The sequence below is a fragment of the Homarus americanus genome, unplaced genomic scaffold (genome assembly GCF_018991925.1).
Source record: "Homarus americanus isolate GMGI-L3 unplaced genomic scaffold, GMGI_Hamer_2.0 scaffold23578, whole genome shotgun sequence".
Taxonomy (NCBI): Eukaryota; Metazoa; Arthropoda; class Malacostraca; order Decapoda; family Nephropidae; genus Homarus; species Homarus americanus.
Window position 1 is genome coordinate 6,440,844 of NW_024733231.1, and position 26,483 is coordinate 6,467,326.

A 26,483-nucleotide genomic window follows, 5' to 3' on the forward strand; every position below is an offset into this window, starting at 1 on the left:
CGTGTCCCACTCAGCACAGATTGGCTCAACTGAAATGATTGGTCACGAATAAAGATACTCTGATATATCCCTGATTGGGTGACGGGGGGGTAGGCTGGGCTGGTGAGGGGGTGGGGCTGGGGCTGGTGAGGGGTGACGCAGGTAGGCTGGGGCCAGGAGGGGTGCCGGGGGGTAGGCTGGGGCTGGTGGAGGGGTGCTGCGGGGGGGTGCAGGCTGGGGCTGGTGAGGGTGACGGGGGTAGGCTGGGGCTGGTGAGGGGTGCTGCGGGGGTAGGCTGGGACTGGTGAGGGGTGACGCAGGGGGTAGGCTGGGGGCTGGTGAGGGGTGTGGGGCTGGGTGAGGGGTGACGCAGGGGGTGTAGGCTGGGGCTGGTGAGGGGTGACGCGGGGGAGGGGGTGGGCCAGCTGCGTGAGGGGTGGGGCTGGTGAGGGGTGAGAGGGTAAACCTATCAGTGAACGAGATAAAGAGAGACAATCACTGATGTCGTAATGTGAGCTTAACCAGGACGCTGAGAATGGGTGGAGACAGGGAGGGAGGGAGGGTGGCAGACAGACAGACAGGCAGGCGGGCGGGCGGGCGGGCTGGGCCACCTCTGCAATGCACCACTACCACACCACCTGACCCGACTCGCCTCTCACAACCAACACCACCGTGACCCGACCCATCCTGGTTTTACATCCCAGCGCCATCACCCCCTACCAAACAACTATTCTAATCCAATACGATAGAATGACTCCTCCCCCTCCATTAACTGTATACACGGAGGGAAATTCATGCCCCCCCCCCCCGTACGTGTCATTATATGCTAGGGGAAAAAACTCGGTCACCTGCGGCATTTTCCCTGGCCTGTGAGTGGAGGCGGACGGCAACTCGCCAGCTCCAATCAATAGCCAGGCGTCTGCGTATACGAAGGACCTTCCCAACTGTTTTCTTAAGAACTTCTTCCTTTATCCTACACTACACGTCATGACCTGGATAGATATTCATACACTGTACTAACATATAACGGGGTAGGGTACAAGGAAACTATACCCAGTGCCCGAAACATCAGTAAAATAGACCGTTTGTGCTGTTCCCAGGGCATCCCAGGTCGCCATCTTGGATTTCTGCCGGTTAGGGGAGAGGTAAATTGTGTATTACAACTCGGGAATGTGTCGGTATACTAACACAAACTTCTAAAGGGGTTTACGTAAACTATGAATCATGTAACGTAAACCTCAAACTAAAATGATATAATGGATTACATAAGGACGTAATATCAGGAGCCAGGAACAGTATTGAACGCCCCACTTGGCTCACCGTCAACCTTTACACCACACACACACTACACCCTTCATGTGAATTATTACCATCAAGATCAATTAAAATCACCACCATCAGTGAAATCAATCAAGGTATACATCTTGAACGATCACCGCCAACTACCACGTCTAAATGACCTTTCTAACTACACTTTCCCCGCTGACAACTGGCAACACGCTGGAGGGGGATCAACCTTGTGACCTGGTTTACTGTCGCGACTAAAATCAACGAGTTCTGATCTCTTACATAAAGGGCAAGGCAGCCATAGGTAACTAACGATTCCTAACCAAATTAACCCCAAGGTAGCTTTAGGTATTTAATCTTCAGGTGGTCGTTCAGGTAAGTTGGGGGTGGGGAGAGGGTGGTTGGGGTGGGTAGAGGGTGGAGTGGTTAGGTCCACCCTTAGGTCAAACCCTGTGATGGATTTCTCGACCTATTCTATACATGTTTATTGTGTTTCTACCCTCAAGACCTGTGTGTGTATAAGGGTGTTGGCTACGTGTATACATGTGTAGGGGTGTTGGCTACGTGTATACATGTGTAGGGGTGTTGGCTACGTGTATACATGTGTAGGGTAAGTACATGTATACATGTGTAGTGTTGGCTACGTATACATGTGTAGGTATACATGTATACATGTGTAGTGTTGGCTACTTTGTGTGTGTGTGGGGGCTTCCCTCTTACCAGACCTCCCATCACTAACTCTTCATAAGGATCTTTTTAATCAACCGTGACGTATACCACTTTAATGTACCGCCTCGTCTTGTCCCTTAAACCACCCAGTAATCCCTTTGTTTTGGTTTTCCTACATGGTTTAGGTTTACACTGACTGGACATCTACCCATCACAAGAGACAGTGTGAACCAACCTAACCTAACTCAACCTAACTTAAATAATAAAAAAAGTCTGGTTTTATTATTTTGAAAGATTTCTTCATTGTAACCTTATTTTACCTGTGTATTAGACACTAACTTATTTCACTTGAAGATTAAGGACCCTAGGTTATGTCATCTGAAGATTAGACACCCTAGCTAATCTCACCTGAAGATTAGACACCCCAGCTTATTTCACCTGAAGATTACCCACCCTGAAGCTGACTTAACACCCACCCCATGTACTGCAGAACTAGAATGAAATCATCTAGGGTGTTTAATCTTCAGGTGTCCCGGCTCTTGGCCTAATTCGGTGCAGTAATGTCCGGTTATGACATCTTGAGGAGCTATGTCACACCTGAAGATAATAATTAATTGGTGATTACGATTCACCTTGGACTTGTGTACAGGTAACCGGCACTGTAAACTTCACATTGAAACTCGACACAAAAGAACGAAACGAAGGTGACCTAAAGATTAGACACCCAAGCTTATTTCACCTGATAAGACATCCCAGCTTATTTCACCTGATAAGACATCCCAGCTTATTTCACCTGAAGTTTAACCACCCTAACGCTACCCTACGATGTTAGGTTAGGGTGTCTAATCTTCAGGTAACCTAACGAAGGCAATTCACACTCTTTTCCTTAACACTTTATTGCCCATTCCATACTTCAGGTGTACTTGAAAACATTATCAAGACCTGACCACCTGAGTCACTATCAGCTTATGGAGTTAATTACGTAATGGGCTTATCTACCTGAACGACCCCCCCCCCACCTGATAAAGTATAATAGTAGTTTACGCTATATAATGACCCCCTTTGACGACTACATTCCAGGGAGGCTTTAAGATAAGGCCATAGATGTCTACTGGCGACGTATGGTGTCTATAGTGGCGACGTATGGTGTCTATAGTGGTGAGGGAAGATGTCTAAACTAGTGAGGTAAGATGTCTTCTGGCACTACTACCTAACCTAACCATGGGAACGAGCTTCATGAGATGGGTTTCCGGTCCCTCTGCTGCCCACCTGAGTAAACACCCAAGCCCATATCAGGTGAACACTACCAAGGGAGCCTAGACTGATATAGGTCATGGGTGGGTGGGAGGGGGAGAGAGAAATGGGTGGTAGTGGAAAGAGGGGTAGTAGGGGAGGTGGAGAGAGGGAGGTGGCTGGAGGGAGGTGGTAGAGGGGGGTGGAGAGGGGTAGTGGGGAGGGTGAGAGGTGGGGTTATAACGTGTCGCTCTTACGCCAAGGGAATATTAAGTGGCCTTCCGTTAGTTCACCTGAGGAGTATGTTAACTCTTGTGCTTATTTAACCCGAGGATTTAACACGCTAAATTAACACTACCTAACCTAGCTTCAAGCTATCTAATCTGTCCCAACCTTATCCAACCTAATCCAGCTTCAACCTAATCTAATGTGTCCCAATCTTATCCAACCTAACCTATCCTAGCTTAATCTAAACTAACCCATCTAATCCAACTCACACAAGTAATGTTATAGAGGTTTCAACCATCAATTAAAATAAGCTGGTGGGCACTAATCTCCAGGTAATCCACATTTGACAAGCGCCGATTAAAACACCTGTGATTAGGAGAGGTTAATTAGCACCACCTTCACACCTGAGTTTTAGGAGTACAACTTTGGTGATTTTCTTCTTTACTCACAAAGCTGAAATGTAAATAACTCATAAATTACCATAGCATTTTATTGGAGATTTTGTGAGTAAATTCGACTCATAACACCATTGTAAGATATATATATTGAGTAAAGTCAATAATGAACGAAGGGAGGAAAGGGGTGAGGGGGGTGAGGTGAGGGGGGGAAAGGGGGGTGAGGGAGAGGGAGGGGGAAGGTAGTGGAGGGGGAAGGAAGTGAGTGGGGTGAGGGGGGAAGGGGTGAGGGGGAAGGGGGTGGGAGGGGGGGAAGGGGGTGGGAGGGGGGAAGGGGGTGAGGGGGAAGGGGGTGAGGGGGAAGGGGTGTGGGGGAGGGGGGGGTGGGGGAGGGTGTGGGGAGGGGGGGGCAAGGGTGTGGGAGGGGGGGGTGGGGGTGGGGGAGGGGGGGGGGCAAGGGTGTGGTGGGAGGGGGGGGGCAGGTGTGTGAGGGGGGGGGGGTGTGTAGGGGAAGGGTGTGTAGAGGGGGGGCAGGGTGGGGGAGGGGGGGGCAAAGGGTGTGGGGTGAGGGGGGGGCAAAGGGTGTGTGGGGTGAGGGGGGGCAAAGGGTGTGTGAGGGGGGGGGCAAAGGGGCAGAGGGGGGGGCAAAGGGTGTGTGTGGAGGGGGGGCAAAGGCAGGGTGAGGGGGGCAAAGGGTGTGGTGAGGGGGGGGCAAAGGGTGAGGGGGGGGGGCAAAGGGTGCGGTGAGGGGGGGGGGCAAAGGGTGCGGTGGAGGGGGGGCAAAAGGGTGGAGGGGGGGGCAAAGGTGGCGGTGAGGGGGCAAAAGGGTGCGGTGAGGGGGGGCAAAGGTGGCAGGTGAGGGGGGGCAAAAGGGCAAGGGGTGAGGGGGGCAAAAGGGTGCGGGTGAGGGGGGGCAAAAGGGGTGGTGAGGGGGGGGGCAAAAGGGTGTGGTGAGGGGGGGGGCAAAAGGGTGCGGTGAGGGTATGATAATTCAGTATATAAAATCCATCGGGTATGATAGTTTATAATACCAAAATTCAACCTTTATACAGAACAATTCTCGCCCTTATGGACCTCAATTGATTCCTATACTGTATAACGACTGACTGACCGAGTAACTGACTTGACTGTGTATAGCTGATATCGTTACAGTATTCACCCCTATGTAACAAGAATGATATCGACTGTAAAGAGAATATCAACTAACTCGATACCAGCCAACACTACCTCACCTGCTATCATATACCACAAAATTTAAGATAACGACGTTTAAAGTATACGATATTCACCAAATAACTTAGTTTAAGGTTGAATCCTACAGTTAAACCCCCACACAGGTGAATCTTACCTTTAAATCACCTATAATCAAGTTTTTAATTACGATTTGATTTTGGGGAAGTTCGTTCTAGACAGGCGGATAAAACTCTCGTTACTGGAGTTCATAGTTTTAACGGAATCAGTGAAATTGGTTCGTAGTTTGAGTGAAATTATTCTCTCAAATTAGTTCGGGTCCCATCAGTACACCACAAGATTCGAATCTCAATCTCCGGCGAACTTTACAAATTAATCTGTGTATTTCAAGGTGTAGGAGAGAGTAACCACGCTACACCCTCAACCCGCGCTACGCCCTTAAACCGCGCTACGCCCTTAAACCGCGCTACACTCTTAACCGCGCTACGCCCTTAAACTGCGCTACACTCTTAACCGCGCTACGCCCTTAAACCGCGCTGCACTCTTAACTGCGCTACGCCCTTAAACCGCGCTGCACTCTTAACTGCGCTACGCCCTTAAACCGCGCTACACTCTTTAACCGCGCTATGCCTTAACTGCGCGCTACGCCCTAAACCGCGCTGCACTTAACCGCGCTACGCCCCTTAACTGCGCTACGCCCTTAAACCGCGCCACACTCTTAACCGCACTACGCCCTTAAACCGCGCTACAATTTTAACTGCGCTACGCCCCAAACCGCGCTACACTCTGCAACCGCACTACGCCCTTAAACCACGCCACACTCCCCTTAACTGCGCTACGCCCTTAAAACCGCCATACCTTAACCGCGCTACGCTCAAACCGTGCGCTACACTTTAACTGCGCTACGCTCTTAAACCACGCCACACCTTAACTGCGCTACGCTCCAAACCACGCCACACTTCAACTGCGCTACGCCCTTAAACCACGCCACACCTTAACTGCGCCACGCCCAAACCACGCTACACTCTTAACTGCGCTACGCCCCTAAAACCACGCCACACCTTTAACTGCGCCACGCCCTTCTTAAAACCACGCTACACTCTTAACCGCAGCTACGCCCTAAACCGCCACACCTTTAACTGCGCTACGCCCCTAAACCACGCTACACTCTTAACTGCGCTACGCCCCTAAACCACGCTACACTCTTAACTGCGCTACGCCCCTAAACCACGCTACACTCTTAACTGCGCTACGCCCCTAAACCACGCTACCTACTACAGTTATCGAATTCCATTGATATGTCATTATATTACCCCATTGCCTGGGATTAGTGGTCATGATAACCGATTAGCGTTAGTATGAGACTGGCTAATCACCTGGACTTTAACCCTTTCCCTGACTGGCTAATCACCTGAACTTTAACCCTTTCCCTGACTGGCTAATCACCTGGACTTTAACCCTTTCCCTGACTGGCTAATCACCTGGACTTTAACCCTTTCCCTGACTGGCTAATCACCTGAACTTTAACCCTTTCCCTGACTGGCTAATCACCTGGACTTTAACCCTTTCCCTGACTGGCTAATCACCTGAACTTTAACCCTTTCCCTGACTGGCTAATCACCTGAACCTTATCCTTTCTGACCGATTCTCAAAGGTGTCGTATTTGAATTGTCCCTCGTAAATTAAGACAAAATTTAACAAGCTAAAACTTATACAGATTAGACTTACGATCGTACACTATTATGGACTTATGAACGTATCTAGTTAAGGTCGAAAATCCATGTAATTTTGATACCATGTTGTGACGTATGATTTTTTAACTAAGCTCGCCGGTTAAGAGGAAAATTGCTCGTAAGACCTTTCAGAAAACCTTAAAATCACACCTGGGAAAATAACCAAAAATACCATAAGTTAAAACAATCACGCTTAAAAATTACGTATACTTTTTTAAACTCGAAATATACATATTACCCGTATATAGAGTCTATACAGTATATAACACGGATATATGAACCAAAATACATTACCACAACATAACCTTATATACTTACAACCCAACATAACTTAATAACCAGCATTAACATTTACGAGAACTTAACAAAATCACATAAAAACTAGCCCTGGGCCCCGTACTTTTAAGATCAACCCAGAGTCTAATATATAATACTTTTCCGTCCCCAAAATACTTTAAAAGGCTCTGAGTAACCAAGTCATTTTTAAGTGGTAAAGGTTTAAATAAGAATATTTTATACATAAATTTACATACAATATGTTTTAGAGAACCAGTTTTGGTCTCGGTACTAAAAATGGTCAAGTGTGTGGTGGTATGGTAGTGATAGTCTTAGTGGTGGAAGTGGAGATGTACTTAGTGTGGTTTTAGTGGCACCTGAAACCTAGCTGGGGTGTAGGTCTTAGGTTGTATCATCTCGTGGTTTTGACCAAGACGCTGTGATGGTAGTGTTAACCACGCCCTCAACAGTAGTTACTGTGAAAAGATTATCACACGTCGAGAATCAACATGTAATGTTGGGGGCGTCATGTAATGGTGTTGAGGATGGCACTGTAGGTTGTGGTGTTAAACATTACAGGTGGTGTGACATAACATGTAGTGTGACACACAGCAGGTAGTGGTGTGGGGGAGGGGGCAGCGCTCCTACTGTGGCGGTGTATTGATTCTCGGGCCGGGAGGGGGGGTGGCCCGCACCGGCCAGATCAATGCCACCCTCACCCCGGCGCCACCTTTACTTCAACATAATCTACAACTATACACCTTTTACACCTAGATAGTACACGCCCGTGTAGGCCCAAAGGGCCCCCGCCACCTGGCCCGGACGCCCATACTCCCGCGCTACACGGGGCGGCCAAACGGGCATCGAGGGCAGCGCGGGCGTGCGAGCTGCTACTTACATCGGCCATGGCTGCTGGAGTGACGGGTGTGGGCGCTCAGCAGGAGGACGGCAGCAGAGGATACACAGTATCCACGAACAACGGCGTACGCGCTGGCTGACAACCAGCACCAACAATCACTGTATGTACACACTTATGTACAGGCCACTAGGCTACGTTCACTTTGTACACTCGTTCACTCGCTCAATGTTGCCCCTCTTGGACTTGTGTAGGTTTTCGCTACAAGCACATTCTTCACCGTGTGTGAAGGGTTTGTTGGTCGAGACACTAAAGGGCACAGCGGCACGTCTGTTCTCGACGAGGCGCGCCTGACGACAACTTCAACCGGCGGGAGTCGGCGCATCGGTGGGCCCCGCGCCCACGTCACCAATACGTCACTCAGCTGGATGCCACCGCCCCCCTCCTAACACACAGCATCTATTTTACTGCTTAAACTTATATAAATATCACCTAAAATAACATACCAAACTGTCAATAAATTGTCATTATATATGAAAAAACATCTAAATACACAGTATTATCATAACACAATTACATATATTTAAGAAATAGTTCTCCCACAAGGCAACTCTACCACAAAATACCAACCTTACCGCGCGACCCTCAGCCCGATTATCGATCTTCAAGTGTAGCTCGGTAACCTTGCCTCTCATCACTCATGCTATTGAAGGCATATCCTATTCTCTCCTCCCTACTGAATACTGAACCCTACTACACCATCTGACCTAAAACTACTAAAAAAAACTATCTCATCGGCGTCACCCAACAGTTGGTAATGCGATAGTACCTGCGAGCCGGTGAAATTAGCCTCTTGTAACTTGCCATTTTCAGATAGTACACTAATATCCCTTCACAACATTCTGTGGATTATGTCACCGTTCACGTTACACCCGGTAGACGCCAGGAAACTAACAACACCAGAGCGTAATGAACCGAATGGTAAATGGCTCCTCAAAACGACAACTTAATCGTTTAAAAAAAAAGAAGTGGTGGTGTTGGAAAGGTTGTGGACGTCGACTAAACCCCAAAACAGGTCACTAAATAGGTCTCACATTCTCACACAATCTTACGTGGATATTATTCCCCTTATCTGGTGAGAGAGAAGACGTAACCGACTGTCTTTTAAAATGTCAGTGAAAATAGCGTTGAAGTTACTCAGATTGCCATCCCTACTTTTACAAATCTTTAAAAATAACCTAACTCAACCTACGTATTCTAGGTATATATGTGTCGCCATTTTGTGTAGTTATCTTCGTAATATTTCTTCAATCATTCAGGTATAAATATTTTTAATGCCAAGTTAGGAGAAAATATTAACCGAAGACATATTTGACGGCTCCCTGTAACGCACAGCTCAACACCGGACAGTAACCGACCTAATCCAGCACCAATCCATCTTCACACCGCGTCTACAATGTTAACTCCAGTCTCCATCTATGAGTGTGTGTGTGTGTGTGGTGATAATAGTGATGATGATAGTAATGATGATACTACTACTACAAATGAAAATAGTGATGATAATGATGGTGTATGGTGGTGTATGGTAGTGTCTCGTAGTGTATGGTGGTGTCTCGTAGTGTATGGTGGTGTATGGTGGTGTCTCGTAGTGTATGGTGGTGTATGGTGGTGTCTCGTAGTGTATGGTGGTGTCTGGTGGTGTCTCGTAGTGTATGGTGGTGTATGGTGGTGTCTCGTAGTGTATGGTGGTGTATGGTGGTGTCTCGTAGTGTATGGTGGTGTATGGTGGTGTAGGTGGTGTCTCGTAGTGTATGGTGGTGTCTCGTAGTGTCTCGTAGTGTATGGTGGTGTCTCGTAGTGTATGGTGGTGTATGGTGGTGTCTCGTAGTGTATGGTGGTGTCTCGTAGTGTCTCGTAGTGTATGGTGGTGTCTCGTAGTGTATGGTGCTGTATGGTGGTGTCTCGTAGTGTATGGTGGTGTCTTGTAGTGTATGGTAGTGTATGAGTAGGGAGGCAATCTTATCACCATACATCAATTACCTGATAAAAGTAACAAAACAAACCACTCTGACCTTACCTGTACTAAGGGGCTATCAAATGTACTTAACTACCTTGTACTACTAACATGTACTTAACTGTACTTGTCACTTTGTATATAACTTGTCGACTATAATTCCCACTGTGTACCCGCCCGCCCCCTCTCCATAAGGTAGGTTAGGTTAGGTTCGGTTTGGTTAGGTCAGGTCAGGTCAGGTTAGGTTCGGTTTGGTTAGGTCAGGTTAAGTCAGGGTGATTAATCTTCAAGTGAAATAAACTCCGTCTTGAGAACTGTGATAGTGATGATTTACAAGGTAGAATTTTATGGCACCTTTAATGTTTGTCAGTCAGTCACTTAATGGTTTTACAACATCTTACATAATAATATAAGTGGCAGAGATAACCCCACCTCCGCCTCCCTGACCATCCTCTTCCCCCCTACCCCACCTCCTCTTCCCCCCTACCCCACCTCCTCTTCCCCCCTACCCCACCCCCTCTTCCCCCTACCCCACCTCCTCTTCCCCCTACCCCACCTCCTCTTCCCCTCCCCCCACCTCCTCTTCCCCTACCCCACCTCCTCTTCCCCCTCCCCCACGTCCTCTTCCCCCCTACCCCACCTCCTCTTCCCCCCCCTACCCCACCTCCTCTTCCCCCCCTCCCCACCTCCTCTTCCTCCCCTACCCCCCCTCCCTCTTCCCCCCCCTCCCCCACCTCCTCTTCACCCCTCCTCCCCCCCCTCCCTCTTCCCCCTACCCCACCTCCTCTTCCCCTCCCCCACCTCCTACCCCACCTCCTCTTCCTCCCTACCCCACCTCCTCTTCCCCCTCCCCACCTCCTCTTCCTCCCTACCCCTCCTCTTCCCCCTCCCCCCCCACCCCCCCTCCTCTTCCCCCCTCCCCCTTCCCCTCCCCACCTCCTCTTCCCCCTACCCCACCTCCTCCCCCATCCCCCCCCTACCCCATCTCCTCTTCCCCCTCCCCACCTCCTCTTCACCCCCCACCCCACCTCCTCTTCCCCTCCCCACCTCCTCTTCCCCCTCCCCCCCTCTCCCCCCCACCCCCTCCTCTTCCCCCCTCCCCCCACCTCCTCTTCCCCCCCTCCCCACCTCCTCTTCCCCCTCCCCCACCTCCCTCTTCCTCCCCTCCTCTTCCCCTCCCCACCTCCTCTTCCCCCCCCACCTCCTCTTCCCCTCCCCCTCCCCCCTCCCTCCCCCACCTCCCTCTTCCCCCTCTCCTCACCTCCTCTTCACCCCCTACCCCACCTCCTCTTCCCCCCCCCCTCCTCCCACCTCCTCTCCCCTCCCCCACCTCTTCTTCCCCTTCCCCTCCTCTTCCCCTCCCTTTCTTTCCTCCACCCTCCCCTTAATTCCTCCCCATCATCTCCTCTTACCCTCCTTTCCCTCCACCCCTACCCCCTCGTCTTTCACCTACCCCCTCCCTCCCCTTCCCCTTACCCCTATCCGTCCTCTTCCTACCCCTTCCCCCTATCTCCTCCCCTTAACCCTTCCCTCCCGCATAGTGGTCCCCAGTTAGGGGACAACATTAACATCTAGACTCTACCTTAACTAGATACTTTCACTTAACACACTAGTTAGGAGACAAGGGTAGCGTAGAGAAATTATCTAGATGAGTCTCAGTGTTAATTTTGTCTCCTAACTGGTGGTGCTAAGTGAAGGTATCTAGTTAAGGTAGAGTCTCAGTGTTAATTTTGTCTCCTAACTGGTGTGTTAAGTGAAGGTAGCTAGTTAAGGTAGAGTCTCAGTGTTAATTTTGTCTCCTAACTGGTGGTGCTAAGTGAACGTATCTAGTTAAGGTAGAGTTCCAGTGTTAATTTTGTCTCCTAACTGGTGGTGCTAAGTGAACGTATCTAGTTAAGGTAGAGTCTCAGTGTTAATTTTGCCTCCTAACTGGTGGTGCTAAGTGAAGGTATCTAGTTAAGGTAGTCTTAACTTCCCAAGAAAAATCACCTGAGGATTTAGAACTTGATAAGGTGAAATTTGTACCTGGGAATACCTGTCTGTCTGTCTGTCACACAATCAATCTGGTGGTAAATTCTATCTATCTGTCAGTTTATTTATCTATCTTGCAATCTGTCAACACTATCTATCCGTTAGCTACTTCTATCTATCGACATGTATCTACCTATTTATCTATCTGTCTATCTATCTATCTTGCGATCTGTCAACACTATCTGTTAGCTACATCTATCTATCTATCTATCAGCACACTGCCCCAGACCACACGCCTCCGCCCATGCTCAGAGGGACGGTGACCTTGGGAGAGATATAAACCTATTGATTCTCAGGATAGGTCGTAGGTCAGGGTTAAGGGAGGGCGGTGTGGTGAAGGTGTGGTGGTGAGGTGTGGTGTGGAGGTATGGTGTAGTAGTGGTGTGGGTGTGGTGTGGTGGTAAAGGTGTGATGAAGAAGGTGTGGTGATGATGGTGTAGTGTGAAGGTAGTGCATGGTGGTAGTGGTGTGGTGCATGGTGTGGTGGTGAAGGTGTGGTGTGGAGGTATGGTGTAGTAGTGGTGTGGGTGTGGTGGTAAAGGTGTGATGAAGAAGGTGTGGTGATGATGGTGTAGTGTGAAGGTAGTGCATGGTGGTAGTGGTGTGGTGCATGGTGTGGTGGTGAAGGTGTGGTCTGGTAAAGGTGTGGTGGTGTGATGATGGTGATATGGTGAAAATGTCGCGTGTGGTGGTGAAAGTGTAGTGACAAGAACGACTTACAACAGACTACGGTGCCGAACTATCCCAAGTTCCGAATTACCAAACTTCCGATATATTGAAGTTCCACAATATGCCGAATTACAGAAACTTCCTATATGCCAAGGTTCCGATTTACCAAACTTCCTAATTACTAAACCCTTAACTATCGAGACCTATAATTACCGAACCCCGTACTACTGAACCCCCGAACTACCAAACCCCCAAACTACCGAATTACCGAACCCCAAACTGCCGAATTACCGAACTGCCGAAATCCAAAAGTACCTCAAAATATTGAAGTCTCGAAGTACCGAATTTTCGAACCCCCCCAAAATATTAAACCCCAGAACCCCTATAGAAAATAACACTACTACAACACTACAACTACGATAATTACACGTGTTGTAAAGCCACAAGCGAAACTTCCTTCAATATCAAACTACACCACAAACACCATAAAACGTGCCATTTTCTTCATAAACCAACTATATTCCCACGATTAGCAAGGGTAACAACGCCTCCCCTTGAAGTACCCCCTGTGACGATCTACCTGTATGGAATAGTTAAACCAAAGGCATAAACCAATTGCATGTAATGTGACAGAGTTGAAGCCTTGGACGATGCATGTTATTGGCTACGTGTGTGTATGTGATGTGTTTGACGTCATAGTTTTAGGCCAATGAGAATGCTTGATAAGGCCGGTGAATATAGGGAAACTCTCGTGGGATTGGTTGGGTGTTGATGGTAATATACTGTACAGGTTTCTATTGGTTTGATTCTTGGAGGTATTACGTGATTGGTTTAGCCTACTGTGTGTGTAAAGACGCCACAAAAACAAACAAAACAAACAGTAAGAGGTTAGAACACACACACACACACACACATACACGCACACACACACACACACACACTACAGGAATCCTTCAATATCCTATACGACTCCTAACTACTTGAAAGGACTCCCAATAACTCCACTATGACGACGTTATCAGAGATGGAGAAAGCGCTCGTCTTGTGATTGACCTTGATTGACCTTGAAAGGATCTATTACGATGGTTAGTGCATGTGTGAGTAGGGGGTCAGGTGATTGGGTTGTGTGACTCACACAGGTCAGAGGTCACTTAACAGACTCACACAATGTGTGAGTCTGTTAAGTGACCTCTGACCTGTTTTTCGACGCCTTGACCTTTGACCCCTGGAGATGTATTATTAACTTAGCTTCTTCTGTGTTCTGTGATTGGATGTTAAAGATGTGTGGATATTTCTACTCATTATCTTATGATGTGTGGATATTTCTACTTATTTTATGAACATATGTGGATATTTCTACTTATTTTATGAACATGTGTGGATATTTCTACCTATGAACATGCGTGTGTGGATATTTGTACTGTATGGATATTTACGTATGACACATCTGATACATTTAACCTTCCTCAAAATTAATCAACATTTAGAGCTGTACCCGTTAACTTTAATTTAACATTCTTAACGTGATAATAACTCAAATTCTCACCCTAACATAACATTCATCCCAGCAATTTAACATTCTTAACACGTAAATTACTCAAATCCCTAAAAATTCATATAATATAACATTCACCCCCACCAATTTAACATTCACAACCCGTACACATCTTAGGCAGTACTCTAATTTAACCCACATTCACTACTGACCATATGAAGATTAATTTAACATTCTTAACATGTGTATCTCGCCTCCACACAGTATGTACAGTAGTAACATTCACCCGTTGTGCAATACTTAGTAGCCATGTGATGCCCCCCACTCACTGACCATGGAAGGAAGGTTACGTAGTTACTGAGTTAATTAGAGGTGGGTTAGCATGCACCCCTTGTAATTTATAGTACGTGTATTGTATGTGAGTAATAGAGGGAGGGAAGGAGGAGGGAGGTGATGGGGAATGGGGAAGGAAGGGCAGGTGGTGAGGAAGGAAGAAAGGAAGGATGGAAAGAGAGTGTGGATGGTGGGTGGGTGGGGAGGAGAAGGAAGGAAGGAAGGTAGAAGGCAGGACAGAGAACATAAGAACATAACATAAGAAAATAAGGAGTCTGCAATAGGCCGGTTGGCCTGTGCATGGCAGCTCCTGTCGAGAGTTACTACCACTCTCTATCATCCATGAATCTATCTAGCCTCCTTTTGAAACTTCCAGAGTTCCCGCACTTACTACATAGTTGCTAAGCTTGTTCCACTCGTCCACCACCCTATTTGTGAACCAGTTCCTTCCTATCTCCCTCCTAAACCTAAACTTATCCAACTTAAATCCGTTGCTCCAGGTCCTATCCTGCTCGGATATTATAAGAACTTTATCTATATCTCCTTTATTGATTCCTTTTACCCACTTAAATACTTCTATCATATCTCCCCGCACTCTTCGTCTTTCTAGGGAATGCAAGTTAAGTTTCTTTAACCTATCCTGATATGGAAGGTTTCTAAGTCCCGGAATCATTTTGGTCATTCTTCGCTGCACCGACTCTAGTGAAGGGGGAGAGAGAGGCAGGAGCTTGGGGTCAACACAGTGCCAATTTCATCACCGCAATAAGGCTGATAACCAGTACACATCACGCAGGACACACCGCCTCTACTACCTGTGGCGGATATATTAGGTACTGTTAATTAGGATATCTCAGGGAAGCCAAGGTTGTTTGGTGGCGGCAGCTGTAAGGAATAAACCTAACCTAACCTAATCTAATCTAATCTAGCCTAACACACACAGGCCCGTCCTTTAGGGGGGCGAACAGGGGCGACCGCCCGGGGCCCCGTGGGGCGCAGCACTAGACCAGTAACCTCGGACACATTACCTGTTGACTGGTTAATCTGACCTGACGGCTTACGCCACCATCACAACCCTTGACCTTACCATCCACAGCGACAGTCCCGTGGGGGTTGGTGGGGGTGGGTTCCTCTGACAGCATAATCTGGGGCCCCGCGGTGGCTGAGTTGCCCCGGGCCCCGCACCCTCCTAGGAACGGCCCTGCACACACACACAGACACACACACACACACACACACACACACACAGACAAATGTTCCCGGCACTGCACTCGATCAGCGTCACTTCCTAAACTGTAAACTCAGGTATCTATTCACAGTTGGGTGGACTGAGGGTGCCCGAGTCTCGAACCACCGACCATTACTAAAGAAGTCGACCACTGTAGCCACTCACCCTGCGAACACCCACACAGTTAAAATCTAACCCGGATAAAAGGAATAAAAACGGGTGATAAAATATATTAAAATAAATTTATTCAAAAAATTTAACGTTGGTGAGATGAAGTTAATTAAAATGAGGCTAAGAGATGAGAGAGCTCATTCAATGCAAAGTAAGACTCAAGTAAACAACACAGCCAACGTTGCAATTGACTCTGCAACTTGGCACCCTCCCCTTGCATGACGCCTGCAGCCTGGTGGTGTGTGTGATGGGAAAATTCTCTCTCTCTCTCTCTCTACCTCATCTACCCTAATCTAATTACACACACAAGAGACACACACACCTCCCTCCCTCCCACACACACACACACCTCCCTCCCTCCCACACACACACACCTACCTCCCACACCTCCCTCCCCACACACACCCTCCCTCCCACACCTGACTCCTCCCACACACACACACACACACCTCCCCTCCCACCTCCCCTCCCTCCCACACACACACTCCCTCCCTCCCACACACACACACCTACCTCACCCTCCCCACACTCCCTCCCTCCACACACACACACCTACCTCACCCTCCCACACACCTCCCTCCCTCCCACACACACACCCCTCCCACCCTCCCACCCTCCCTCCCTCCCACACACACACACACCTACCTCCCCACCCTCCCCCCCCTCCCTCCCACACACACACCTACCACACACACCTCCCCTCCCTCCCACACACACACACACCTACCTCCACCCCTCCCTCCCCCACACACCTACCCTCCCCACCCTCCCCTCCCTCCCCACACACACACACCCACCTCCCCCCCCACCACACCTCCCTCCCTCCCACACACACACACACACACACATACGTCAAACAACAGACATGTACACAGACTATCATCACTACACTCAGTGCTACCGCCAAGTACGTGACGTCACACAACTAATAATACACAGGTGTAGCCCCCCAGCGCCCCCCCCCCCCCCCCCCCCCCCCTCCCCACCAGGTGTTTTACGCGTCCTCTCAGCCTCTGGTGGGGTCCATAATCTCAGAAGATCTTAAGTGTTGATGATTACTTTATATATATCTTAAGTTTTAAAGGAACGTTAGGTAATTTGTGTTCATCCTGATTAGTGATGTCTATCTATCTATCTATCTATCTTTGAACACACACACACACAGATCTACACACACACACACACACACCACCACCCACCTACACACACGCCACCACCCACCTACACACACACACACACGCCCACCACCCACCACTTCCCCTCACACACTGAGAGAAAAAGGGGAAAACCCGTTAGTCACTTGTTTAGGTGAGAGACTGAGGAGGAGGAGGAGGAGGAGGAGGAGGAAGAAGAAGAAGGAAGAGGAGGAGGAGAAGGTAGGAGGAAAGAAGGAAGGCAGGAAGGAAGAATGGAGAGGAAAGAAGGAAGGTATGGAGGAGGAATAGAGAGGAAGGAAGGAAGGAAATAGAGAAGGGGTGAACCAAAAAAGGGAAGGAAGAAACGAAAGAAAGAAGGAAGGAAAGGAGAGAGAGAGAGAGAGAGACCCATTCCCAAAATACAAGGGGTGACGCAAATGACTGGTACCATATTCTCGACCACACACACACACACACACACACACACACACACACACACACACACACACACCATCTACCCCCACAAACAAACACACAAACACGACCTACCCTCACAAACACACACACACACAAACACCACCTACCTCCACAAACGCACAAACATACAATTATATCTACAGAAATAGTTAAAATATCATCTTTAACCAGGGACAAGAGTCGGTTAGGTTAGGTTACGTTAGGTGACGTCAGATTAGGTTACGTTAGGTTGCATTAGGTTACGTTAGGTTACGTTAGGTTACGTTAGGTTAGGTAAGAAACAATATTCATGAAGTCAGATACAATATCACCTACGTCAAGCAGGCCTGGCAGGAGTTGGTGTCCAGACTCCAAACCTTATCAGTGTTTGTGGCGCCATCGTCCTGCAGGCCATGACGCCACTGTGACGCAACACTGACGTCATAGTAAGGGGAGCCAGCACGTCACGCGATTGGCCGAGAATAACACGGGTGGTATTGCCAGAACTACCATTTAATCATATTTCTAAAATGTTCGTGATATTTACATATATAAAAAATTACTGCTTTAATTAAAATAGAAATAGAGTAAAATAATAAGATTGAAATGATAAAATACGTTGTTTTGGTCGATATAATGACTGGGGTAATTAGCATATTATATCCCACAACTGGTACTGTACAGTGTCTCAGGGCCGCGGTGATGCAACACTCAGATACAAGCGTTAAAATTTTCCGCTAAAAAGCTTAAGTCAGATGTTTCATAACGGGAAATGACACCACGAGATGCAAGATGGAAACTTACAACACAGACCATGATTACTTTCCTTTCCGTGACGAGACTGGAGGCTGTGTGTGTGTGTGTGTGTGTGTGTGTGTGTGTGTGTGTGTGTGTGGTAACTATACTACCCTCGTTCGTTATGGCAACTGACCTCATCCGTTGTTAAGCCTTGACGTAGTGTAGTGCATTATGTTGTTATGTTGCAAACGACCAGTTAAGTTAAGTTAGGTGATGTCACGCACCATCACCTAATTATCCTAATGCATACACCAATGGCCACATCCCCATGACCACACCCCCCTGACCACACCCCCCTGACCACACCCCCCTAACCACACACCCCTGACCACACCCCCTGACCACACACCCCTGACCACACCCTCCCTAACCACACTCCAAAAATCAGAAGCCACCTTGAAACATTCAACTTAATTCATTCTTCTCAGCACGGGTTCACCCAGGGACGTTCTTGTCTCACAAATTTGCTTAGCTTTTTCTCAGAAGTATTTGAAGCGGTAGATAATGATAAGTCATATGATATAATTTATTTAGATTTCAGTAAAGCATTCGATAGAGTCCCTCATGAGAGATTGATAAGGAAGGTAGAAGCACATGGAATAGGTGGATCAGTTATTAAAATGGATTAGGTCATGGTTAACTGGTAGGAAACAAAGAGTCAGCATAAATGGATTTAAGTCAGACTGGGGTGCGGTCAAAAGCGGAGTTCCCCAGGGATCTGTATTAGGCCCTCTGCTGTTTGTTATATTCATTAATGATCTTGATTTAGGTATAACTAGTAGGATTAGTAAATTTGCAGATGATACCAAAATGGGGAGAGTGATAAATTCAGACAGTGACTTTGAACACCTTCAAAGAGATCTAGATACCTTACATGAGTGGTCAGTAGACTGGCAAATGAATTTTAATACTGATAAATGCAAGGTACTACAGATAGGAAAGACGAATACAAACGTTAAGTATAAACTAGGTAACACGGAAATAGAAAACTCAGTTTGTGAAAAAGATCTGGTGTATTTGTTGCAACGACTTGAAACCTAGAAAACAATGTATTAGCGTTCGCAACAAGGCAAACAAGTTCTTGGGTTCATATCTAGGTCTGTGAGTAACAGAACTGCTGACGTTATCTTGAAACTTTACCTAGCATTAGTGAGGCCACACATGGATTATGCGGTTCAGTTCTGGTGTCCTTATTATAGAATGGACATAGATTCTTTGGAGAGAGTACAAAGAAGAATGACAAAAATGATCCATAATATTAGAAACCTTCCATATGAAGAAAGACTGAAAAGCTTAGGCTTACATTCATTAGAGAGGCGTAGAGTTAGGGAGATATGATAGAGGTGTACAAGTGGGTAAGTGGGATTAACAAGGGTAAAATGGAAGATGTTCTGAAGCTCAGTAATAACGAAATAACTAGAACAAATGGCTTTAAATTAGATAAATTCCGATTCAGAAAGGATATAGGCAAGCACTGGTTTGGTAATAGAGTTGTGGATATGTGGAATAGGCTACCGAGTGCTATAGTAGGATCGGGGACGCTAGGGAGCTTCAAGACGAAGTTGGATAGGCACATGGAAGTGCTGGGATGGGTGTGAAAGGGATCTGCCCTGTATGGGCCAGTCGGCCTCCTGCAGTATCCCACTTTCTTATGTTCTTATGTTCTTAACACTGTACAACACACACACACACACACACACACACAGACACACACACATTACCTATGACCACAGGTTGTTAGAGAGAGAGAGAGAGTTGGTTGAGGAGTGAGATACTTGAAGGAAAGAGGGGAGAAACTGCAGGGAGAGGGGAAAGAAAGAGGGGAGAGTTGTCAAGGGGAGGGGAACAGTTTTAAGGAGAGGAGAAAGACAGAGGGGAGAGATTCCAAGGAGAGGGGAGAGAGGAAAATTCAATAGTGGTGAAAATGGTCAATAGGTATTTGAGAGGTCCCTGTCTATTGAACATCCGAGGGGAAGTGAGAGGGGTGAGAAGGATATAACGTCTCCTCCCCTTCCTTTCCATTCCCCTCCCTCTCTGTCTGTCTGTCTGTATCTCCCCTCCCTCTTCACCCCCTCTCTATCTACCTGTCTATCTACCCCTATCTCCCCTCCCTCTCTTTCCCCTCACCCTCTACGCTCCCCTCAGGCTTCCCTTAACTATTGTACCTATTTCTTCCCTCTCATTTCAAGCTTCGTCCCCTCTCCCACGACCCATAATACCTGTCTCCCCTCTCCCCTCTCCCCTCTCCCCTCTTCCTAATTATTTCCCCTCATAAGTTTATCTCTTATTCTATCCCTTCCTCTACAATTATCTTCCCCTTTGCTCTAGTTCCTGCTTCATATTCTTCCTTCTTCTTCTTCTTCTTCTTCTTCTTCTTCTTCTTCTTCTTCTTCTTCTTCTTCTTTTTCTTCTTCTTCTTCTTCTTCTTTGAGAGTTAAGAGATGGACAGCTGTGTGTGTGTGTGTGTGTGTGTGTGTGTGTGTGTGTGTGTGTCAGGAGAGCCAGGTGTATGTATGTATAGATTAATTCCCTTAATTGTCTCTAAATACCAAAATCGACCATAAATTGTCATCTGACCTATTTAATCCCAGTTTAAAAATAACCAAGAAATATCCCCAGTACCCCCAAAAAATCACCAGCTCATCCCAGTAACTCCCCCCAAAATCACCAGTCCACCCCAGTATCAAAATAACCACAGTGCGATCACCAGTACCAGGTTCCAATAATATTAGGCCCCACACTTCATTATCATAGCCGCTTCTCAATGTTTTCTAGCCTTTGTGAACACTTGAGTGGCAGAGAGTGAGTTAACGCCCTTGGCAACTTCCCGCCAAACGACCCCCCCCCCCTTTTTCCCATCACCAAAAATAGCCAATCATAACTCGCGCTGTACCAAATGACAATAACTAGGGCTGGTCTTGGTGTAAATCATAAATGGATTATAAATTATGATGTAATATATGTTATGTATGCGTATAATTAAGCCTTTGGTGCATAATTCTCGCGCCCCCTAAAAGCCCGCCAAAATGACTTGAGTTATGTTAATTACTAAAAAACATAGAAAACGAACATTAATAATGATGTTTGGTACAACACGTAAGGTAAATAAAACCGAATTTTAGTTATATCTTATAGACGCTATTTACAGAGATCTGATATACAAAGTGGACTCGATCTGGGGCCAAATTTTCAAAGATTCGTAAGATAAATAATTCTCATAAATGACGATGTATGGATGTATGTGGCGATGAATGGATGTATGTGGCGATGAATGGATGTATGTGGCGATGAATGGATGTATGTGGCGATGAATGGATGTATGTGGCGATGAATGGATGTATGTGGCGATGAATGGATGTATGTGGCGATGAATGGATGTATATGGCGATGAATGGATGTATGTGGCGATGAATGGATGTATGTGGCGATGAATGGATGTATGTGGCGATGAATGGATGTATGTGGCGATGAATGGATGTATGTGGCGATGAATGGATGTATGTGGCGATGAATGGATGTATGTGGCGATGAATGGATGTATGTGGCGATGGATGTATGTGGCGATGAATGTATGTGGCGATGAATGGATGTATGTGGCGATGAATGGATGTATGTGGCGATGAATGGATGTATGTGGCGATGAATGGATGTATGTGGCGATGAATGGATGTATGTGGCGATAAATGGATGTATGTGGCGATGAATGGATGTATGTGGCGATGAATGGATGTATGTGGCGATGAATGGATGTATGTGGCGATGAATGGATGTATGTGGCGATGAATGGATGTATGTGGCGATGAATGGATGTATGTGGCGATGAATGGGCGTATGTGACGAATGTATGGATGTATGGATGAATGTGACAAATGCATGGATGTATGTAAGTGTGTGACGATGTATTGATGTATAACGAAAATAAAGATGGAAGAAATATTACGCTGAGACTCTACTTTCACTTAGCACCAGTTAGGAGACAACATGTATATTGGTTAGGTTAAGGTTAGGTTGTGTTAATGTTATTTTAGATAAGGTAAGGCAAGGTTAGCGGTAGTTTAGGTTAGGTTAGGTTATAGAGAGTTTAATCCCCAGGTAAACTAAGGTAGGGGTGGGGGGGTGTCTAATGTTCAGGAGATCCCAAAACTTATTCCTTTTACGACTATTTGAGACTCTTGACACAGGTATTGTGGGTGCATAGTTTTCACCGTAGCTGCAAGGTTTACTGCTGTTGACGCCGAGAAAAACTCCCTGGGGCGAGGCGATAAGAGGGAGGGAGGGGGAAGGGAGGGAGGGAAGGGGGGAGAGAGGGTGGGATGTAGGAATAAGGGGGAGGGGAAAGGGAGGACGAACGAGATGTAGGAAGGGATGGAGGGAAGGATGCAGGGAGGGAGAGAGAGAGAGAAGGAAGGATGACAAAAAGGATGGAGGAAGGAAAGGAGAAAGGTAGAAAGGAAGGAAGGAAGGATGGAAGGAAAGGAGAGAAGGAAGGAATGAAGGAAACTGGGTAAAAACTTATTTTGGCCAGGCGCCAGCTGGCCTAATGGATGGGTGGACAAAATTCCCCCTGAGAGAACTCCGTCAGACGAGTTCCCTCCGGACAAAATCTCATCAAATAATCTTTTACTGGACATAATTTCGTAACAATATTTTTCACAAACATCAAGGGACTCTGTCAACACAAACATCAAGGGACTCTGTCAACACAAACATCAAATTACTGCGAAAAAGATATCAGACTGAGTTAGGTTACATTAGGTAGGGTTAGGTTAGGTTAGGATGTAAGGAAGCCAAAATTAGGATAGGTTAGCTAGGGTTAGGTTAGGCTGTGTTAGGTTAGTCAAGGTTAAGAGTCATCACCGGTTCAATACACACAGCCGGCAGGTAGCGTGTCCCCACCTGGTACCGGTGTTGGCCAGACTATTGCCCCACTCTCACTGTACTAGAGGTAAGAACTCAGCGGGGAGGAGAGCTGCTGGGGTGAGGAGAAGTGGGGAGGGCAGCTGGGGAGGTGGGGAGGGCTGCTGGGGTGAGGAAAGGTAGGGAGGAATGCTGTTGACGAGGGCGACTGCTGGGGTGCTGGGGTGAAGGGAGGTGGGGAGAAGGACTGTTGGGGTGAGGGGAGGGAAAGTAGAGAGATGAGAAGATGAAGAGAAAGGTGAGAGACAAATAAGGAGGAGGGTGGAGGTGGAAGGAGGGAGAGGGAGGAGGAGGTGGCGGGAACTAAAACTTTTGGTCATGTAGGAAAGCAGGAAGGGAGGGAGGAGGGAGGGAGGGAAGAAAGGAGGAGGGGCGGATTGAGGTCATGCAGGAGGGAAAGGAGGGAGGGATCGAGGGAGGGGTAAGACGAAAGCTTCAGAAGGGAAACAACATCCTTTGATCTTTAAGGAGGGAAGGAGGGATAGAAGGAGGGAGGGAGCAACTCGAGGTCAAACAGAAAGAAATAGAGAGGAAGAGAGGGGGGGGGGAGGATCTCACTATTATGAAGGAAGGGGGGACTTACAGGTAGAACCAGGTGATAAAGCCCCCCTCCCCTCACAGTACACCGTTAATCTGACTCACAAAACAGTAAATAATCAGTTTGTCGCGCCTCGGGGTGAGACGTGGGTTGCCGGCCAGAAGGTTTGTCAGTGAAAATGCACGTCAGGAATGTTCAAGATAATGTTTGTGTGTCACGCGAGACCGGCCCTCTATTGACATGGGACGACAATGACGACTCTCCAGCTACTCAGGCTCTCCTATTCCACTCTGAACCAGTTTCTCCAAGGACTGATATAGGCTGTTTCAGATACGACCGAGGCAGTTTTAGGCTGTTTCAGATACGACCGAGGCAGTTTTAGGCTGTTTCAGATACGACCGAGGCAGTTTTAGGCTGTTTCAGATACGACCGAGGCAGTTTTAGGCTGTTTCAGATCGACCGAGGCAGTTTCGGGTTGCTTCAGACCGATTTCCACCACCAAAGAACCTAACCCAGACCATCTAAGACCCCCGCAGACCAAAGACGTCTTACAGCACCGCAGACTAAACAAGACCAATCTCAACCATCCAGGACCGACTCCAAAATGACCTAAATAGTCTCAGAGCGTTAAATTGTACCCCCAGACCGAAAAAGACCACTTTATTTCACGTTACAACTCTCCGTAATGTACTAGCTGTCCCACAAGACCTTCCCAGACCGAAAAAGGCCACTTTATGTCACATTGCAACGCTCTGGACCGTATAGCAGCTCTTCCTCAAGACCTTCCCGGACCGAAAAAAGACCACCTTGTACTAGTTTGCACGACTCTAGACCGACCGCAAGACCAAAGTGGACCAATGTTGCCACGCGGGAATTGATATGTGGAGAGTGACTTAAATGTCTCCAGGCACTGTGACCAAACCCACCATTATTGTGTTAGTCTGTCTCTCTGTCTCTCTCTGTCTCTCTGTCTCTCTGTCTCTCTCTGTCTCTCTGTCTCTCTCTGTCTCTCTGTCAACATTCTCTTTCTTTTCGTTTTTCTTTCTTTTTTTCTATTTCTACCAACTATCTTTCCCTTTCTCTCTCTCTCTCTCTCTCTCTCTCTCTCTCTTTTCTCTCTGTCCACCAACTCGCCTTTTCTCTCTTTTAATAGGTGCCAGTCCTGATGGGTGCCAGTTCTGATGGGTGCCAGTTCTGCTGGGTGCCAGTTCTGATGGGTGCCAGTTCTGATGGGTGCCAGTTCTGATGGGTGCCAGTTCTGATGGGTGCCAGTTCTGCTGGAGTGCCAGTTCTGATGGGTGCCAGTTCTGATGGGTGCCAGTTCTGATGGGTGCCAGTTCTGGGGGTGCCAGTTCTGCTGGGTGCCAGTTCTGATGGGTGCCAGTTCTGATGGGGTGCTTCTGATGGATGTGCCAGTCTGATCTGATTGCCAGTGGGCCAATCCATAGGTGCCAGTTCTGATGGGTGCCAGTCCTGATGGGTGCTAATCCTGATGGGTGCCAGTTCTGATGGGTGCCAGTTCTGATGGGTGCCAGTTCTATGGGTGCCAGTTCTGATGGGTGCCAGTTCTGATGGGTGCCAGTCCTGATGGGTGCCAGTCTGATGGGTGCCAGTTCTGATGGGTGCCAGTCCTGATGGGTGCCAGTCTGATGGGTGCCAGTTCTGATGGGTGCCAGTTCTGATGGGTGCCAGTCTGATGGGTGCCAGTTCTGATGGGTGCCGGAGTCTGATGGGTGCCAGTTCTGATGGGTGCCAGTCCTGATGGGTGCAGTTCTGATGGGCCGCCAGTTGATGGGTGCCAGTGATGGTGCCAGTTCTGATGGGTGCCAGTCCTGATGGGTGCCAGTTCTGATGGGTGCCAGTTCTGATGGGTGCCAGTTGATGGGTGCCAGTTCTGATGGGTGCCAGTTCTGATGGGTGCCAGTGATGGGTGCCAGTTCTGATGGGTGCCAGTCCTGATGGGTGCCAGTCCTGATGGGTGCCAATTCTGATGGGTGCCAGTCCTGATGGGTGCCAGTTCTGATGGGTGCTAATCCTGATGGGCCTCAACCAATATTATCGTAACCATCTGAATTCAACCCTTACGACCACTAAGTTAGGTCAGGTCAGATTAGGTTAAGTTAGGTCAGGTCAGATCAGATAAGGTTAATTTAGATTAGTTTAGGTCAGGTCATTTAATTGCCAATCCCCAGTCGATCAATTAGCCAATCTTTCACAAAAACGGAATTGGTGAAAATGGAAGCCATTTTCAACCAAATTAATCCGGATTAAACCCATGTGTTATTGGGGCAGCGTTCGTGAGGGTAAACCGGATTGAACGCTGCCAGAGAGGGCGTAGTGCAATACATGCGCTTGATGTACATGTACCTCGTGTTGTATGGTAGATAGATAGATAGATAGATAGATAGACAAGAGAGGTGTATTGATGAGAGAGAGAGAGAGAGAGAGAGAGAGAGAGAGAGAGAGAGAGAGAGATCACGTGACGCAGGAGTCCAGTATAGGCCCAGCTGAGTTGCCAAGCGTGAAATTGTCTGCAAAGAGCCGGTTGGTAACTGGAATCTAGAAAGAACCGGCTGTGTTGTCTGTCGCAGCTGCAGGGCCGTACGAAGCCGGTTTGTCACTAAGCACCTAGTGTAGTGTGAAATCACTATGTAAGGAGCCGGCTAGTCGCTGCAGCAGGTGGAGATCGAGCCTGAAATGACAGTGGAAATAACCCGGAAGGAGCCAGATAGTCAAAGCGGCTGGTAGGGGAGCCTAGAGGGGTCTTGAAAGCAACCCGGAAGAAGCCGGATGGTAATAACGGTAGCTGATGTAGGCTAGAGGAACCCTGGGTGGAGCCGGCTGGACGCTGCA

General features: G+C 47.8%; 1 protein-coding gene across 9 annotated transcripts in view; it reads right to left on the reverse strand.

The window, feature by feature from the left end:
• The window catches only part of LOC121869643 (sodium/potassium-transporting ATPase subunit alpha-like), a 168,550-nt gene that overhangs the window by 37,317 nt on the left and 104,750 nt on the right, over positions 1-26,483 (reverse strand). For 2 of the 9 annotated variants that reach the window (XM_042371166.1, XM_042371163.1), the window contains exon 1: positions 7,890-8,222. The exons of the other annotated variants lie outside the window; for them this stretch is intronic. In XM_042371166.1, coding sequence (XP_042227100.1) covers positions 7,890-7,898 — 9 coding nt within the window. In that variant the 5' untranslated portion in view covers positions 7,899-8,222. Of the gene's footprint in view, positions 1-7,889; positions 8,223-26,483 lie in introns of those variants that run through there. 9 annotated transcript variants of the gene reach the window in all.